Below are 20,258 nucleotides of genomic sequence, written 5' to 3'. Positions count from 1 at the left end.
TGAAAGGAATGCATATAAGTTTTTGCTATAGTAGTACATGTTGTACAATGGAATCTTATCCGTAATTTGATGTTTGGGGAGCTTGAGCCCCCAGTGCTTCTTTGAGAGTTAGCCCCCCTCCCAAAATAAAAAAATGATCAGAAATAAAGGAAAGTGAGTATATAGGCATTGATATATAGGCACTGGTATGTCACAGAACAATGAGTAAAGGCTTGCACAGGACGTCATGTCTAGGGTTCAGGAAGGTCTTACACATATTCTAGTTCAAGAATGTCAGGACACATAATGTATCTGAAACAATCTCTTTCTAGCTCAGAAGATACAAGAATTTCATGAGACAAGGAGTTTAATCAAATTGAGCCAGTTATCGGACGTCATAGAAACTACCCATGGAAAACTACTAGACATTACACACAGCCCCACCAAGCCGTGTATATTCTCAGAACTCGGAGGGCACAATCAGAGAGCCCGAGAGAACGATAGAAGGCAGAAGCTAGGACACTTAGGAGATAGGATAGTAGGATGTTAGCCGTCACGCTACGTTACTCTGTTCACCACATCTCGATATTATCTGTGTACAATAAACTACGTAACCCAAGAATGCCTACAAGGTATCTCATCAACGTTACAATGTAGACAGAGAGGCCAGTGAGACAGAGCGGCACCTTCCCCGCAACAAGCTATCTAATCCAACGTCATACGACTTTAATGACACTGGTTTTCACCTATCAGCCTATTTATCTAAATACCTCCCTATTTCATCCTATCAACAAGTACATAAATTTCAATGAATTCTCAGGTCAGTTCGGCTAACTACTTGATAATGTCCTCCACTACATAAAAATTTTCACCATTGTTTTTAGAGGAGTCAGCCTCCCTGCAAAACTTATAATGTATACAGTATAGTAGAGGGAGGGCAGATATGACTTTGATATCCAAGTACATGCTGTACAATGGACTCTCATCCTTAATGCTATATCTAGGGAGCATGATCCTCCCCCCCCCCTTCAATAATTCTTGGGGGGTCAGCCCTTTTACAAAAAATGAAAAAAAAAAAAAAAAAAAGATCAGATCTTGTGAAATACTTGAATGAAACTTCCCAGATGAGTTCGTCTGGTTAATGGAAAGGTTTTCCACTAGATACATATTTCCAGCTCTGACTTTAAAAGGGGTTAGGACCCTCACCTACTTAAGAGTTCTCAGAAATAGTGAAATGGGGACAGATATGGCTGTGATATCTTGGTACATGTTGTAAACGAGTCTTATCCGTAATGCGATATTTGGAGAGCAGGAACCCCAATGATCCTTGAGGCATCGGTCCCCCCTTCCAAGAATAAAAGCGATCAGAGATAGGGGAAAGTGAGCACATGGATTTAAACGAAATCAGCATACATATCGCAGGATTAGGTATGTAATTTTCATGTTTTATCTGAATGCACAAGGAAAAATCGATTTTGGGGGGGCATGACCCCCCTCCCCCATGATTCTTGGGGGGGTCAGTCCTCCACCAAGAATTTAAAAAGATGAGAAACAGGAGAAATATTTAAATAAAACTTCCTAGGTGAGTGTATCTGGGTACTTCGAAGGTTTTCCATTATAAGCAATTTTCCAACTGATTTTTAGGGGGGGTGAGTCAGCCCACTCACCAAATTAAAAATTCTCAAACAGTGACAGGAGGGCAGTTATGGCTTTGATATCTTAGTACATGTTGTATAGTCGACTCTCATCCTTAATGCGATATTTGGAGAGCGTGAACCCTAATGATTCTTGGACAGCCAGCCCCGTTTCCAAAGTAAAAGCGATCAGGACTAAGGGAAAACGAACATATGGATTTCAACGAAATCCGCATACAGTACATATCGCAGTATAGGGTATGCAGTTTCCATGTTTTCTCTGAATTCACAGGAAGAAACTGTACATCTACATTATTTGATAAAGTGCTATGAATTGCGCCAGACACCTATAAGATACAGGAAGCACCAAGCAACAGCCTGGAAGTCACAGGATGGAGAGAGGGAAAGAAAGGATGAAATAATTTTTCAAGACTCTAAAATAATACTTTAACAAGAATCGGTGCCAAGCCACAGCGAACCAGACCCCAGCAGTCATTTTAGTGTTGACGAATAAACACAACAGGATATCTAGTCAAAGATGTCACACACGAAATTTGAAGTAAATCGCGTGAAAGTTGACGATTTCATGTCCATTTGAAATTTTAGGTCCGACCCACCTGACATTGACCCCCCTACTGCTGACTAAGGGGTGACCCCCATGCTGTAACGAGGCATGTTATAGGATGCAGATTTGAAAGATGCACCTTTAGGTTTTGGTTTCATGTCGAATTTGAAAGAAGTTATTGCGAAAAACGATTTTTTTTTTTTTACATTTATAGGGCCTACAGCCTGGGCCTCGGCCCATTTTGGCCCAAAATTTAATCAGGTGATCAGGTCATAGCCCATCATCCCCTTCCTAATTTTAGCCAAAATCGCACCAGTAGCTTTCGCGTAAAGTTGTTAACAGAGAGACAGACTAACCGAGTGAAAGTACCCCTTCCCTGAGCCCCTCCGGGACGAGGACGGGTAATAACTACTAGGTCAGGATGAACACAAAGCGACAGAATACCTTGAAATAATCAACAAAAATAAACTTTCATGTATTGCAGAGTGGCTGGTAGGCGAAATGAGGCTGGCAGTGGCACTGTTGGCGGTGGCGATCGTGGTGGCGGCAGCAGGCAAACAGGCGGAGATCAGTGAATTGCTGGTATGAGTAAAACTCCGTGTTGGCTGTTTTGCATCCTGGCTACGACTTCTAATAACTCCAAAGCACTGTACCTGGGGACTTGCACTAATTTCTTTGAAAGAATAGAGGATCAAAGGCTAAGATCTTGACAATTGCTGCGGGCCCTTCTAAAAAAAAAAAAAAAAAAAAAAAAAAAAAAAAATGGGTATAACACAAAAGGGAAGAAAAAGTATCAAACTATGCCATACTTAACCAGAATGCTGGGTGAGTACCGTGGAATTTTCTTGAACCACGACCTGCGAAGCCACAAGAGACAGAGAGAGAGAGAGAGAGAGAGAGAGAGAGAGAGATATATTTCGGAAACAGAACCATAAAAAGGGCAGCTTGGGAAAAATCCAAGTTGTAGGAACATTTCACTCTTAATCTGATAAGTGCTACCACCTGGAATTTTAAAGTTAGAAGAGGTCCGTCCTAACAGAAGGGTTCCAAACAGTCTTAATTACACTTTTGTACGTTGACGAATTCCACACAATGTTGGGTCGCCATGCAATTATATTCAGCTGAGAAATGGTACTCTAAGTGAAGTGTCAAATAGTTGAACGTAGCTGTTATGCTTTTATCTTGGAAGGAGGTGTCACTCTACTTTTAATCCCTCCTTAAATTCTTCCATTTTGCTTTAGATGAAGTTTCATGTAGGTTGTGTAAGTAACGCGATAGCAATTAATAATCGAACCATACTGTTGAGTTTATATATACATTTTAATAACCATTTTACTACGATGAGGTCTTTCTTATTCTGTTCTTGTTTATAATATACGATTTTATTAATCTTGGAAGAGACATTTGTGCTTGAAAATGATGGATAAAGTGCGGTATTCTCGTGCGGTTAGGAAGCTTACCAACACCGCTTCCTTTCCGGTTTACTTGTGGTTCTTCTTCGTTAATATTTATATTTGTGTGGTATTCATGTAATCTATGTCGACATTAAAAAGACATAAGAAGCAAAAAAGAGAATATCGTTGGGTAGTTACGATAATAAATCGCTAAGGAAGAGATGCTAGGGAGCCTTCTTAGCTGACGAGAATACTAACCAAAGTCGTAACAACCCCCTCATTTAGTAGCAAGAAAAGGTAAATTAAGAAGTCCTTGGGCTGAGGGGTTAATCCTTTGCATGAAGGGTTAACCTCTGAAAACAATTTTTTTTTTTTAACATTCTTCCTACAATATGAAAACTTTATTCAGTTTAGTAGAAACCTCTCGCATCTACAATAGTACGGGCATGTACAGTATATATCCTATCTATAATAATTACGTATATTTCATTTTTACACTTTTTTTTTTTTTTTTTTCGGAGTACTTGCCGTAGTCAAGGAGTTGGTAAGAAATGAAACCAGGGTAAGAAAATAATATAGCAATATAGTTTGCGAACAAGCGGATTCATGAGCTTTGGTGAAACAGGCGCTGTTTGTATTATCAAAAGAAATCCTATAGCTAATTGTACTCTACTTGTAGATAAATCCTATAGCTAACTGTACTCTACTTGTGTGGTAACGCCTCACCATCAAGTTCTCTTCCACAACAGGAGGTGGAAGACAACCAAGCAGAACGGCAAGACGACCCAGTCATTCGACAAGTCTCGTGAGTTAAAGTGCTTAACGGTATTTAATCATGTAATATACACACTGACGGGTTCATTATTTATGTTTTTTTTTTTTCCACATGAACTGCATCAACCAAATCATATGTAATTCCTATCTTCCCATGTGTAAAGATCCGTTAATGGTGCATTTTTTATACACCAAACCACTGGAGTTTGCCAGGGAATGACAGCTGACAAACGTAGTCACAAGTGATATTTTCTTTTTCAGGACGACACCTGCTCCTTCGGACTCAAGGTTCGTTGAAGTCCCAGCTCAAATTTGTGATGTTACGCTGTTTTGGTACGAGGCAGTTCTTGTTAATAGAGCAACATAAGTGGAAGTGAGAAGAATTCCGATAGATGTAGTGGGGAAGTAGAAGCAAGACTGTGCAAAGAGTTAGATAGCCCTTACTGCAATTAGACTGGATAAAGTGAAGCTCTACTAGATGGAGAGTTGGTTATCAGGATTACATGCATAAATTTAAAATACTGTCACATCAGCGATACGATGGTAATGATACCTTGTGAAAACCATCTCCTTGGACAGCAGTCAAGTAAGCATTGTTAAATCAAGTCTTTTTGAGAGAGAGAGAGAGAGAGAGAGAGAGAGAGAGAGAGAGAGAGAGAGAGAGAGAGAGAGAGAGAGAGAGAGAGAGAGAGAGAGAGAGAGAGAGAGAGAGAGAGAGAGAGAGAGAGAGATTCTCTGATCGAGCGTTCAAGAGCTGTTCAGCTTACTTCTGGTCATCGGTTCATATTTCATATATACTGTCCTTCATTTGCATGAACAGGTATAAATCTGACAGTTTTAAATATGGGTTGCATAATGGATGAGGCATCACTGACCTCCCATGTGCAGTCACCCGACAGGTGGCAAATGAATTATGGGGACAGATATTAACATGATGCAGCGTTATGGAATGGATGTCTTTGAATGTTTTTTCCTTCTTTATCTGCTTCCTTGAGCTTTTGCATTGTAGCAGTGATGCCTTTAACGCTTATTGTTGCTCCTGTATTCCGAAATTCCAAGAGATTTCCCTCGCTGTCCCAGATAACTGATATCATGATCTTCCGAGCTTATCTCTCAGTCTTGATTTGCTTTGGACAGGGACAGATACTATCACGGCATGTCACTGAGTCTTGCTCTCTGGGTCGTCCACGGACGCCTATCTCATCACCAGTGACTACATTTGACAAAAATGTGTCTTTGTGCACTTCAGCCAATACGAGGATCTCTGCACACAAAATCACCCGTCTCCCCCGTAAATTCTGCATTAGCTGCCTTGGAACCCACTTGGCTTAAGCCTTCTGGTATTGAGAGTCTTCAATCCTTTACTACATTTATAATCTGGTAGCCTAGAGACCATCAGTGATTTTTGGGATGGCGATGGGACGGTCGCCTCGAATAAGTTTTTCATTTTGGCGACTGTTAATTTAAAAAAATGATGCTAATGGGCGGCCACTTCTTAGACGTACATAATTTCAGAGTCTCCTTCCTTGAACGTCATTACCCATTACTGCCTTTTACTGATGTCGATTACTGCATCGACATATAGATCCTCCAACAGAGTATGGATCTCATTGGTTGAGCAGTTCTCCGACCGCTCTGTTTCAGTCGTGAATCTCTGGTTAAAATCATATAAACGGCGTAAAACAAGTACCCAATAATAGCATGAGGATATTTCTATAGCAGCCAATAGATATATCTATATAATCATATATTTGTATTTTACACGAACAGGTACTGCTTTTCTTAGTCCATCCTGTTGGGCACTTTTCCTGAATCCTAAGGTACAGCTGATTCATAAAACTGAGAGTAATTTTTTTTTTTTTCTAAATCACTGAAGGGGTGATCCTTCTCCATCCAGACACGGACAAGGATCCAAGGGAATGAGGTGGATAAATGAAATGTACTGTAATAGAGAGATGTTATGGTGCGGTGGCTGAAAGAAGTGAAAAGAGGAGAGGGAATAAAATTTGAATGTGCTATGAAAGGAAGTGCTAATAAATGAATTCTTTGTATCAAACAGGCCAGTTGATTGTGCAGATATTTTGATGGCGGGGACGAAAACGAGTGGAGTATACGAGATCTATCCGTTCACGTGAGTTCTGACGCTTGCGTTCAGTGCCACAGTGATCACACGTCACAGAGACCTATAATTACAATCATCCTATTATTCTCATCATTGTCATTATTATCATTAGTAATCTTTGATTATTATTAGGTCACATAAATTAAGCTATGTAAAAGTAGAATGGAGCTTAACAAATTAATCACTCCTTTAGCCAGGACTCAGTGCCAGACCCAGCAAGATACGAGCGTTCGACATACACCGCTGAGGTAAGAGAGGTACCGCGGTTGCTTACCGGCCACGCGGGCTTTCATTCATCCCACTTGACTTAAAGACGTACACACTTGAAAGTATGGTGCATATTCGAGTGAGCACGCTTGCTAATGTTGTCATTTTAGTATTCTAATTACATGAGTAGGTCCTCTGTAGTTGTAACAGATCAGAGATAACACTGTGGATGCCATTTTTGTTTTATTTTATATTAATTTTTTACTTTCTTCAGCATTATAATGCTTGCGAATCTTGAAAGAGGTCCCACAAATCACATTTATTACTTTTCATTAGGAGTCCAGTGATATGAGTTGATGCGTTGTAGATTCAGTAGTTTTAAAAGTTTTGGTGCATAATTTAGCCCTTATTGGCCTTTTTCCAGCTTTATGGTGGTGAATATTGAGAAAGCAACATTAAGCAACAACTGTTACCCTTCCATAACCTTTCCACAGACGTGTATAAATCCGCTGGAAATGTATTAATTTTCAAAATACTGTAATGCAGTTTTGGTGCTGTGATTTATGATCCTGCTACATGCTTAATTGTGTCCTGGCTCGCTACGCTCACTCGAACAAATATGAGACTTATATAAGAGACCAACAGCATATTATAACCAACAGCAACATGACAACACGATTATCATCATTACCATTCTTTTTATTATGTTAATCTATATGAAAACACAAGATAAGATGCAGGGTACTACACACCCATCACCATCATTATCATCATCATCATTTGGTAGTAGCACTTTTCAGGGAATTAAAGTCAGTACAAGCCAATAACCTTATCTGAAAGGTCAGTACGAGAAGAGCAGGCTGGTGCCGCCTTATCATGAGCTTCGGTATCTCTCTAACACTTTTTCTTACCAGTTCATTTATAAAATGCATATATAATTGTTTGTGGCGTCACAGTTGACTCGCGGCTGTTGCAAGTAATAATTTAGGGTTATAGGTTAGATTCCGCACAGTTTACTGCTCCTCCGTCTGACATGTTGTAAATATACATCACTACTACAATGTTACCATATCTTACTGATATTTTTAGCATATCACAGTAGAAACGGGGGATACCAGTGTCCAACTAGTGGCGTAGCGTGGCAACAGGAAATATGTTTTCTGTTGGTTTCTGCTACGTGAAGTGCTGGACCCCAGAAGCTGGCATCCTAGATGATATCCAGAGTCATCTCTCCCCCAGTTCCCTCTTAATTCACGAAAAATGATGAAAACAGAAACAATAAATATTTAGAAACTTATGAACACGCTGTGATGGAAGCTATACTGTATTTGCCCACTTCTTTCTTTCTTCTGCCATCCTTTTTTTTTTTTCCTCCTCCTCCTCCTCCGTCTTCATCTTCTTCTTTCATGTCTGTCTTTCTTTCTTTCTTTACTCTAAACTTTACTCCACCTGGTGTCATTCCTTTATTTCTCACCAATTCACTTTAAACTTGGCGCAAATGTTCCTTGAAGAAATACACCAAGACATCGTTTTCACTTTCTGAATTTTTATATGGTCAAAGATCAAGCCATAGAAACGCAGAATTTGGGATCATGTGCTCTGTTTGTTCATTAATCATGATAATTTGCACCAAATTATGTTGGTGTACTGTAGCTGTGTGGAGACCATCTTGCGCTAATGCTGGGATATTTTTTATATGTATACATAAAATGTTGAACTGAATTATTGTCTATTGTCTTGACTCCGTCATAAATTATATAAAATAAATAAATAAATTAATCTATCTATCTATCTATCTATCTATATATGGATGGATCTTGAATTTGGCTCTCTGTTATCTTGTTTTTGTTTTTTTCTTGTAGGGAATAATTTGCAAACTCCAGGCCTTTGATTTCTTCTTCCGTGCATATAGAAGATAGATAGATATAGATAGACCGATATAGGTAGCTAGCTAGCTAGCTAGATAGATGGATAGATAGATATAAATAGACAGATCGGCAGATAAATGACAAAAAAAAAAAGAACTGGTAGAAAGTCTCATATGTCGTGGGTAATACAACCCTTGGTGTCGGCAGGTGCACGTGTACCCAGCGCCAGCCTGTGAGAGTGTGGTGTGACATGGACACTGACGGAGGTGGCTGGACTGTCTTCCTGTACCGGCATCTGAGCTCCACAGCAGTCCGAACTGGCTTGGACTTTAACCGTACCTGGGAGGAGTACAAGAATGGCTTTGGTGACGTCTACGGAGAGCACTGGCTGGGTATATTCTTCTCTGGCCGATATGGCCTCCATACTTTCCAAGATTACATAACTGTTAAGTACTATACTTGGTAATAAGGCAGTCTAAGTATAGGAAAGAAGCATCTCTTCTCACTGACGGTTTCTATAATCACAGTACCTTCCTTGTTAGAGATGATGAATAATGAAGAACAGTTTTAGAATAACCACTCGAGTTTACCACGAAACACCGTACAATGTCAATTATTTTTTAGTTCTTCTGTGCGGAGAAAAGTCATATGTATGACTGTAGGGAAGGGATAAATGGGCACGTTTATTCAGATGTGTAAAACTCACTCCACTGAATTTAAAAACATAATCAGAGAACTTTGATTCGTTAATTCGAATTTAACGAGGCAAAGTCGGACACCCTAGAAGACAAAACGTAGGGGTCGGAATGAGTCCAAGTATAAGCCCTATTCTAAAGACTACTTCTAATTTGTTTTCAATCTTTACTTTTACAAGAAGCTTATAAGTGAACTTAGGAAAACTCAGTGTCGTTATTCTACAATGTTCAGAGCAAGAGTTGAGAAAGTAGGTGGGAACTTTCAGTTATCCTCGCTTTTTAAGCTGTCTATGCATATGTTTAAAGAATGATTATAGTGAAAACTCGGTAACAAAAATTGATATTGGATTTAAAGTTGCTGTGTTTATTCAGCAGTATATAAACAGTTACCAGTAACCAACCGTGTTGGTTTAAAGTTACGTAAAAATATTTTCGTGAACTTATAGAAGAAACAGTAGAGAGAAACAATCTTAAAATCACAACCCCTACGTCACAGCAAAGAAAGATTACGGTTATTTTGACAAGTGGAATTTCAGGAGCTTCGACCCCTAATTAAATGATGTGCACTAATTAAAAGTCTGTTTGTACTTTCACTTTCAGTTATTTCTTACGCTTAGTGGTTGGCAATAAGAATTAGTAATGGTGATCAGATCCATTATTTTATGACACAAGAGCTGCTGATGTAGAATAGATTAAATGAGACTGACTAGTTAACCCCTTCGGTTAACATCTTTTTCACTAAAGATGGTCGCCTTACGATTGCCTGGATAAGAAAAAAATACGTCGTCTGGCTGAAGGGCTTAATGGATTGTAATTCTTAACGCCTTGGAATTCTGTTACAGGATGGTGACCCAACTGTTGACGAGTTCAGAAAACTGTTCATGATTGTTTCGTCTGAGAGTATGGATAATAGCTATTACTGTTAATGATGATGGTGATGATGGTTTAAGCTTAAATGAACGTGAATCCAGTGATCTGCAGATTGATCTACAGTCCCCCAACCTCCGATACGGGGAGAGGGGAGATAGTTGAGGAACGTATGTACAACCAGACATCAGAGCTTCCCGGTTATATCAGGAGCACTGAATGAAAGTATTCCTTCCCAGTGCTTGCGATGCTTTTGAAAGAGAATTATGAATAAGCTTATTCACATTCATTGCGAATTCTACCATCACTGTCATTTTCCATACTAATTAGAGCCAGGTAATAAGATACTAACACATGAAGCACGTATTTGTTTCCCTCTGGTATTGTCAGGTAATGAGCTGTTGCACGTGATGACCCACGGCCGCTCATACAGCATGCGAATGGACATGCAGCTGGACTCAGGCAGCCACGAGTACGCTACCTACCATACCGTGAGAGTCAGTGATGAGAACTCTAGGTGAGTTATCATTCCACAACTTGGTCAAGGCCTCTTCTAACCCTTTCCAACAAAAGGGATGAAATATATCATGACTCAAAAGAGTCAGGAATTCCATGTGTATTGTAGTTCTGGGAGTGTTCAAAACAGATAGGCACGAGCAACGGAAAAGATGAAGAAATGGTGGGGTATATGAAATGTTTCGTGTCTCTTATGATAATTAAATCTCAGCAATGATGAAGATTATTCTTTATGTGATTTAAAGAAAAATCATACATGAGAGATGCATATACTCTGAGGACAAAATATCGGACTAAGATCTGATTGTAGAGAAAATAAGATGTCTTGATTACCTAGCACATTACTGTAAAAATGAATACTACATTTCCTAGTTTTTCAGTTCTGTCGTCTCACCTTACCACCGGCAGGTACCAGTTTCTTGGAGCAGGCAGCATCCTTGGTCCCACGAACAGTCGATACTGCTTCACCTACATGAGCGGTCGTTACTTCACCACAGTGGACAGGGACAACGAGTATTACTACACAGGTGAGGCTAAGGATGTGGCAGGGTGGTAGGGAGAAGACAATGGCAGGAAGAAGTGATGGGTTGTGGCATTGAGGCTTAGAAGTGTCTTGGTATGATTGTCCTGAATGAAATTTAGATTTAGGTAACCGGATGTACAAAAATACATACACAGACGGGAGGCATAGGCAAATAAAAGCATAAGAGATACGTGTATACTCGTTGCCTATCACCTCATCCTAGCTATCTGCCTCATGCATTTTGAAATCTAATACCCCTTGGTATTTTTTTTTACCAGGTAACTGTGCGGCCAAGCAGGGTGGTGGCTTCTGGTATTACAACTGTAAATACTTCAATCCGACCTCTGCCCCTGTCAATGAAACTCTTGAAATTACCTGTTACAAAAACCCGACATTCGAGGCGATGCAGATCCAACTCAAGATCCGACCTACATTGTGTGAAGGAACTGTCAAAATAATCCACTTGAATGGTGGTCAGTGTGGATGTAACAACCAGTGAGTGAAAACGGTAATGGAAGCACATGTGAGAAAGAATGGAAGCACATGTGAGAAAGGATGAAAGAAAAAAGTGCAAAAGGGAATTATTAAATCCTGGCAGAATACAGATATGAGGAATTAACCCCATTCCCTCTATTATCACTGCTTGTGGAGCCTAACTTGATACCGACCTCTTGACTAACAGCAGTCTTCAGTGCCACCATCTCCATTCACTTGGTCCCAGGAGGGCTACACAGCTTTTTAAAGTCCACTTTTGGTTTTATCAAGCAACCGAAATCAGGGCACAACACATATGTCAATGAAAATATGACATGCTATTGTTCAGATTTTGTGAAAACGGCATAGCGAACATAATGGAAGAACAATCTCACCGTCTCTATGAGCTTCCGCTAGTTTCCAAAATATCTTACCATTCTAAACAAGGCGACTGATGCGCTGTAATCAGAGTATAATAATATAATGTAACTGTTCTGTTTGTATTATGACAATGACACCTACTGGATTCATCTCATCTGCCAGGGTAGTTTTAACATCAAATGACCTTTAATAAATGAAAGACTTTCTTTTCCAATGTTCATTTAATATCTGAACCAATTCTGGGAAAAACTGTAATGACACTAAGTTTGAAAAATAAAGATTTAGACCTACACTGATCTTTTAAAAACCGTGACAAAATATATATGGTAAGAAGAATGAGCGTTATTTTTGTATAGTACTGTGTTATTAAATGAGCAAGAAAACTGCTTTACTATCGTTTTTTTAGTCTTTTGGTATTCATTTGTGACGGCGAGTTGATTCTGGGTAACTTTTGTGGTGTTTGGCAGGGGCATGGCTCGATGTGGCTCAAAAAAACACATTCCCAATCACAATCACTCTTGCAACTACTGTTAAAATTTACATCTATTTACATAAACACCTATTCTTAGTTTCTGCTGTTCAAGTCTTTGTTTTGTATTTACACACATAAACCCTGTATGTACATTTCGGTCTAAAGTACTAACTCCTTCCTGATGCTGTAAATTACGGTTAATTTCAATATCTTCACTTATTTTCTGCTGTTCTAGTCTTTATCCAGTTTCTGGACATGAAAGAACCATTTTATTGGTCCCTGACATAATATTTACAGTGAATTTCACGTGTATATTTACACTGTAAATTTTTACTTAAATGTATTTGTTACGAATAGAAAGCACTGGAATTCGACTTTTAGGATACTGTTGAGTTGGAGCTTCAGTGTTGTATGCGAAAAGAGCAAATGAAAGCGAAATGAAGGCAACGGATGGTTGGTTTGGAAAGAATTTTTATAATTAGCTCTCTAAATTATCAAGGTTTTGAAAAAGGGTGATACTTTCTTAGTTATCTTCTTCCAGACATTAAGGGTTTTCGTTCTGCACTGATACTTCCTTCTTTGACTGCAAAGAAATGAAATTTTCACTTGTTCTGAACTGCTGTAAGTGCCTACCTGTGCCAGAGCCATTGATACGTGACACTTGACGAGAAGGTGTTAACAGTCTTTCCTTAAGCCTCGCAATTGTCATTCATGTCATACACCTTCACATGTCACCACTTCGGGATCAGTATCAGATGTCCATATTGTATGCTACGTTTGTCGTATTCAGGACTATTCCCCATTTCACCGAGTCTGGCACCAACAGTGATGTCCTCAAAACCTGTAGCATTGATGAACGTCCTCAGTACTGGATATACCTTTTTGTATTGCCTTTATACATTGGTTCTCAAGGTAATAAATAAAGATTTACCTAGCGCAGAGGATTTCCATCAACACTACAGGTATTGAGGACATCACTGATTGTGCCAAATTTGGTGAAATGGAGTATAGTGAATTATCCTTAGTGGCGGCGTTTTCATAACACGATGATGGGTTTGGAAGATCAGTAAAGTTCGCTTTACAAAATTAAGTTAATGAAATTGTTGCTTATTCCAGCCTGCAATCGGACCTGTGTCTCCTCGCAGTGACGATGATCTGTCTAACTATTTGGCCACTACCTCCCATTATTCTGTAATTATCAAAACTCGTGTTGCTCAGGGCTCTTCCCTTTGACATCTTCCTTCCTACATTATCAGTGATGTTTCTAACCGCCAAATCGTTTCATATAGCGCTATACATATTAAAAGCTTTTGTCAGACTCCTGCACAAATCTTTAATTTCCGAGCTCCCCTCCCATGGTTTTTGTCATTTATTTCTTTGCCTACATCTCAAGTTTCCTATCCGGCCGCTTTATAACCACAGTTTTAGATCCACTGTTCTTTAAAAATAATCAGTAATGCTGCAGAATTTTGTTTCGTTCAACTACACTCATCTCCCTCGTCATCAATGATCGTCTGAGTCGTACGTACATCTAGTCCTATCCACTCATACACCTATCATCACAAGAATCGTCACAACAATTACCGGATAAGACTGGCACACTTGGATTCTAATTTGTTTCTTATTTCTGCTCGAGGTTAAAGGAGCTAGGTTAATATGAATGCCTCAAACTTCAAATTCCTCCATATTCTAACTCAGCACAGTCTTCCACATGACTATCCCTTACCTTCAACATCACACAGGTCACTTCTTCATCGCCTCTTAATAGTCTTGTTTTTTTTTTGTTTTTTTTTGTCTCACGATCTGTGTTGGAAAAATTTTATTATCTTGCCATAAAAAACAGCCTTGCAGATGTTGGTGTGCTGAACTACATCATCCATTCATAACTCCATTAAACTGCAGGCTTTAATCCCAGGGTTAACTCATTTTACATAAAAAACAAGACAAAGGATACCATTGGCTGCACCCACCCCTGCGATATTGCAAGGGGAAAGAAATAATTATCTGTAAGGAAGGGGCGACCCGGGTGTCTCACCCTGGGTATTTTCTGTTTCCAGTGAAGATTTCTCACTGTGCAAAAGCTTGTGTTCTTAGGTTAAAATCTACGGCGTTGTCCCCTTCCCGCCCTGCATGGACTGCCCCTTCCATGAGAGGAGTCTCCTCGGTAGTCCCACCCTGCCTGCAATCTGGCTCGAGGGAAGATTTAGCAGTGTGCAAAATTTCTTGCTCCTAGCTTAAAAAATATGGCCGTGCACAATGGCTTTGCCAGGGACCCAGGGGTCAGCACCTTATATAACAAGCGGCCCTCTGGGATCCTACACTGCTTTTAACCTGGCCCAAGTGAAACTGGAAAAAACCGTAATCCTAAGTTCAAAAAATTATAGCTTTGCAGAACAGCTTTGGCCAAGACCCCCGGGGGCCACCCTCTCCACTGGGTGGTGGGTCTTGGGGCACCTACCTTGCCTAAAACGTGCCTGACGTTAAAGTTTATGAATACCATAAATTTCCTGTTCTTAGGTTAAAAATTATGACCATAAGAATGGCTTTGCCCGAGACCCTCAAGGACCACATACTTTTTGGGGACGGCCCTCAGGGGTCCACCCAGCTTGAAGCCTGGGTTGAGTGAATCTCAGCCGCTGTGCAAGAGCTCGTATTCATACAGTAAAACCTATAGCTGTGCCTGACAACTTTGTCCAGGAGCCCCGGGGAACTCCCCTCCCAATTGTCTGAAACCAGGCCCGGGTGAAGGTATACCGCTACAGAATTTCGTTTTCCTAACACCCTCTCCATAAGGCCTGTACCCCTTTCATCTAAACTGTGTAGTAATTCGGTAAGTGAGCTAGTAAGTGATGCATTAAGGGATAAGGACTATCGCTGGTTGCTCCTGTGGGTGCGGCAAAGATATGCTTATGACTGTTTCCACGCACTCCTTAAAGCATCCATAAGTCTACAATAATCAACGGAAGAATCCATGGCACACTTGCCCCTTTAGTTCAGCCTGGATCCAATGAAACATTACTGTTTTTAGTATGTACAAAAATCAGTTTCTCCCCCATAATTTTAGCGCAGCAGTGTTTCTCTTTTAAGCAAAACACAATTCAGTCCTTCATAATGTCTTGATACCTTTTCCAACGTGATCAGTATAAGAAAAATAAAAAAAATTTTGTAGCAAAATCAGCTTCTCAGCGATGAGTTATGTTGAACCGACTTAGACATTATTTCATACCCTTCGCCGTTACTGATACTGGCTTATTAACGTTTTTATTTTATGATACAGCCCTCATGTTTGCAAGAATTCATAAAACACAGCACTTATTAATTTAATTTATTTAATTCATTTCCACTATCTTCGTGACTCTGTTCTCTCTTTCTTTCTTTCTCTCTCTCTCTCTCTCTCTCTCTCTGTATCTACCTGTCTATCTATCTATCTATCTGTCTATCTATCTATCTATCTCACTATCAATCTATTATGAAGGTTGAAAGTGTGTAGAAACACTATATGATTTCAAACAGAATGGGTCTTAACCAATTTGTTGTGTAAGCACATTAATAAAATTCCTTTCATTACGAAGATATCTTAAATTTCGTCCAGACAAAATTAGATTATAATATTTAGTTTAATTAAGACAGACCTTGACCTACTTTCACCAATTTCGAACTTGTGATTGATTTTTTTCCTTACTACATACCTGTCAAATTTTGTGATGATATCGTGAGCGGTTGTGAAGTTATCGTGCTAACACACACACACCCACACACCCGCACACCCACACCCACACACACACACAAACACAAACACAAACACTCACACACACCGCTCGCTGGTGCAGTGGTAACGTTCCCGCTTGCCAACTGGTGGACGGGAGTTCGCGCCTCGCTCAGGTTGCGAAAAGTTTCACTGATGAAGTGGGTGGTTACTGTCCCCCTTGAGCAAGGGGACGGGTGTGTGCGTGTGTGAAGGTCACAGCCTTGCCCTTAGATCGGACTATATGAGCTCTCAGCTCCCTTCCGGGAGGGTAAAAGCTGACGATCACGACCATCAAGTGATCCTGACCGAACCGGTGAATTACACACACACACACACACACACACACATCGTATCAGCCATTCATCTACGAGAGAGGGGGAACATCTTGGACAGCAAACATAAGGCCTTTTATATCTCGCTTCGGAATGCCGTTCGAACCAGAGTATGAAAACCTGTCAAGTGTGTGTGTGTGTGTGTGTGTGTGTGTGTTCAGATATACACAGAAAACTCGAACACACCCACAGCATCCATAACGCACATGCATCGTGTACAATATCCTTCATATGTTCTAGTAAACTATTGCTCTCTCTCTCTCTCTCTCTCTCTCTCTCTCTCTCTCTCTCACACACACACACACACACACACACACACACACACACACACACACAAATTGTTAGGCTGTGCTTTTATTTTTATTCATTCAGACACCAAGCACTCAACGACTAACCAGAGAACTAGTGAGAAGATTATGAAAATATTGGACATAGCAAGAGGATTCGTGATTTTAAATGACGTGCAGATTTGTTGTCCGTAAAAACTGATTGAATACGTGATTAATAATTTCCCTAGAAGAAATTACTCATGTCTCTTAATGAAAATACTATAACCTCACTGAAGCAATGTAAATGACCGTTAGACGTTGAGGGTATTTACTTCCATTCATTACTCTCTTCATAACGACAAATCTAATTCTTTGTGCCACAAGACGAACTTACTCGGATGAGGTGAGGTTTAACATATTCTATATTATTTCCTCTCTTACAAGAGGTCATTTTATAATACATTAAAATCGCCTGTAGGCAGCAAGAATATAGCCAAACAATACGTCAGCTCTTCGACTGAGATGGGTTTCTGTGTGCTGAATAAAATCAGCGGTCGTGAGTTGAATTATAATACGAAGTTCTGTGTTGCTGGCCAAGACATTAATGGTTACAGTGAAGATGGAAACATAAACAAGCATTTCTGTAAAAAACTTTAACTAAAGAAAAATTACAAATACGCCAGCAACTGCAACTTCCGCTGATCACTGTCACTTTTTAGCGCGACTGGTGGAGGGGCTGGGTACGGACTGAGGGGCCCGGGTTCAGATCTATCTGACCCCAGACTACATCCCCCACATCTTTAGTTCAGTGTTTTCTTCAGACCCTCGCCTCACTGTTTTATTCAACCTAGAAGTAATTTCCCTTTGTATAAATCTGAGGGATGATGAACCGTATTTCTCGCCGTCAAAATACTCGTTGTACTTCATTGTGAGCGAATTATTTTGCGTAATGCCCATTTCTTTTTAACAGCATGTAATATTGATTTATTCTTTTCAATGCATACATGCATGCATACATACATACATACACACTTGAGGATTCTAGGCAAAATATAATTGATAAGAAAAGGTAATGCGATATTTAATCCAATGAAAATACGGCTCAGTGAAGCGATCTCCACCGATGTCACAGTTTACTTACATTGTAAAAGTCAGAGACCTATAATGAGTTATCTGCAAACTTAATTCGTCTGCTATCAATTGGAATATGATAGCAGAGTTGCCCGGAAATTAGGGTGCGTTACTGTGAGGGTCTGAACATTGTACTCGTAAGTCTGCTGCACTGGCTGTCACCTAAAATCAACAGCCGTTAGATGGAACAGAGTTTTGGAGTTATGCCTATACCATTACATGGGTACTGGTATAGTGCCGGTGTTAGCACACCCTACTGGTATAGTGCCGGTGTTAGCACACCCTACTGGTATAGTGCCGGTGTTAGCACACCCTACTGGTATAGTGCCGGTGTTAGCACACCCTACTGGTATAGTACCGGTGTTAGCACACCCTACTGGTATAGTACCGGTGTTAGCACACCCTACTGGTATAGTGCCGGTGTTAGCACACCCTACTGGTATAGTGCCGGTGTTAACACAGGTTTCTATGGTTCACTTACAGCTTTAACAAGAGTCTTTCGTTAGCCGAAATAAATTAAGTGGGGTCCCCATTGAGAGGGAGAAAAGTGTATGTCACTATTATTTTCTGTACAGTATTTACGAATTATGGAGGAAATACATTATTTGTGACTAGCTTATTGAGCGTATAATATTTAATTTTATATTTCACCACCATCCTTCGAAAAATGTTCTGCTTTGGATCAGGGGATTTTTGAAATGTTATATAACATACTGAAATAAACCATGGTAATAAATGGTGATTAGACATTTTCTGTTATAACTTCATTTCGTGATAAGTTACTTAAATTTGATCATATTTTGCCTCTGACAGTAACCTCTGTTGTACAAATGTTTCTCTGTTGAACAGAACATATAACACCAAGGTGAAGTTAACTTATAGCTAAACATTTCTCATATCATTTGTCGTTGTCTCCCTACCCTACTTATCTTTCTCTAAACTGACTCTAATTTAGCACAGAAATATTTGACCATAATAGCATTCATTTTCAACTAGGAAACGTTTGAGGAATACGGAGGTACTGAATGAAAGTCAGTACCATAAAATCTGATCGAGCAAGCATAAGAAATGTGGAAGCTATAGGATAATTATTGTGTACTGCCTTTTGTCAAGGTATTTTTTTTTGGATATTGTGTAATTATTAATCGATTCTTTGCCCTGATCATGTGCAAAACCTTCTTAAAGACGAGAGTGTAACCGGAAATATTACATTACACATAACAACTGAGTTGCTTTTTTCTTGGCAACCTATAAATCGGATTTGAGTATACTTTGCTTGTGACGGCAGCCAATATTTACGAGTATATAGGAACTTACATAACACGCATATTTATCATTTCTCTCTCTTCATACAAGAATAAGCATAACTTCATCGCAAAATTATGTTTAATGGGGAGGTAGGACCGGAAAAAAAAAATGGGATTGGACAGTAAAAATCCCGAAATTATACCCCAAGTCCAGCTGCCACAACCGAGATCTTGACCCTATGGTTTGGCTGATCCAACCGTGGCAGTGAGATCAAGTCTCCGTGGGAGCGTCTGAGGGAACCAGACAATTTCCACCTGACTTGGTTCACTGCTGCACAAGGATGTTTGCTGCTGGACCCATGTCTGGCATCTCGAAACTCGCGTGCGTGCGTGCGTGCGTATGAATGTGTGTGTGTGTGTGTGTGTGTGTGTGTGTGTTCCCATTACATCTCATGAATGACTTGAGCTATCAACATGAAACCTTCAGGGTAACAAGATATGACCAAAGTCTTGGCCGAGTTCGAAAATGGGTACTCGGGGTCAAGGTCACCAAAAATTGATGCCAAAGGTTAATTAGTTTTCATCGCTAGCCTTTAGCACCTTAACATCCCATGGACGGCTTGAGCTATCAATATGAAACCTTCAGGGTATCAAGATATGGCCAAAATCTTGGGGCTTGACCAGCAGGATATTCTGGAGGGAGATTGGTATTCGGCTTTCATATGCTTTCCTTTCATTCGCGTAGTATTACTGATGCAGGATCGTTTTTTTTTTTTTTTTTTTTTTTTTTGTTATGAAGCTGTGTCCTCATTTGCGTCAATTATTTGTGCAGAATATCAAGTAATTTTCCTTCAGGTAAATTTTAAAACTTGTGACTCAGAGTTTCGTCTTAATTTTGGAACGTCATTGGAATACGTACATTCAAACAAATGCTGAAGAAACTATAGCAAAGCACTATTTTTGTGTGCTCATTCATTATGACAATGTCTCTTCTGCTCATTCCTCGTAGATAAATATTGTACAGGTTAGTGAAAGTCTGTCTTAGGCCTTAACCTTTACT

General features: G+C 39.8%; 1 protein-coding gene across 1 annotated transcript in view; it reads left to right on the top strand.

Moving 5' to 3' along the window:
* Nucleotides 1–529, top strand: part of LOC145403593 (nose resistant to fluoxetine protein 6-like) — a 65,399-nt gene extending 64,870 nt beyond the window's left edge. The window contains exon 17 of the mRNA XM_080275270.1: nucleotides 312–529. Coding sequence (XP_080131396.1) covers nucleotides 312–529 — 218 coding nt within the window. The remainder of the gene's footprint in view (nucleotides 1–311) is intronic.
* Nucleotides 530–20,258: the final 19,729 nt, after the last annotated feature.

Source organism: Coenobita brevimanus, chromosome 61, assembly GCF_032717465.1.
Source record: "Coenobita brevimanus isolate Jiangsu-jjx chromosome 61, ASM3271746v2, whole genome shotgun sequence".
NCBI lineage: Eukaryota > Metazoa > Arthropoda > Malacostraca > Decapoda > Coenobitidae > Coenobita > Coenobita brevimanus.
Note: the sequence above shows the minus strand (reverse complement) of the source record. Positions and strands in the feature narration are given on the sequence as shown.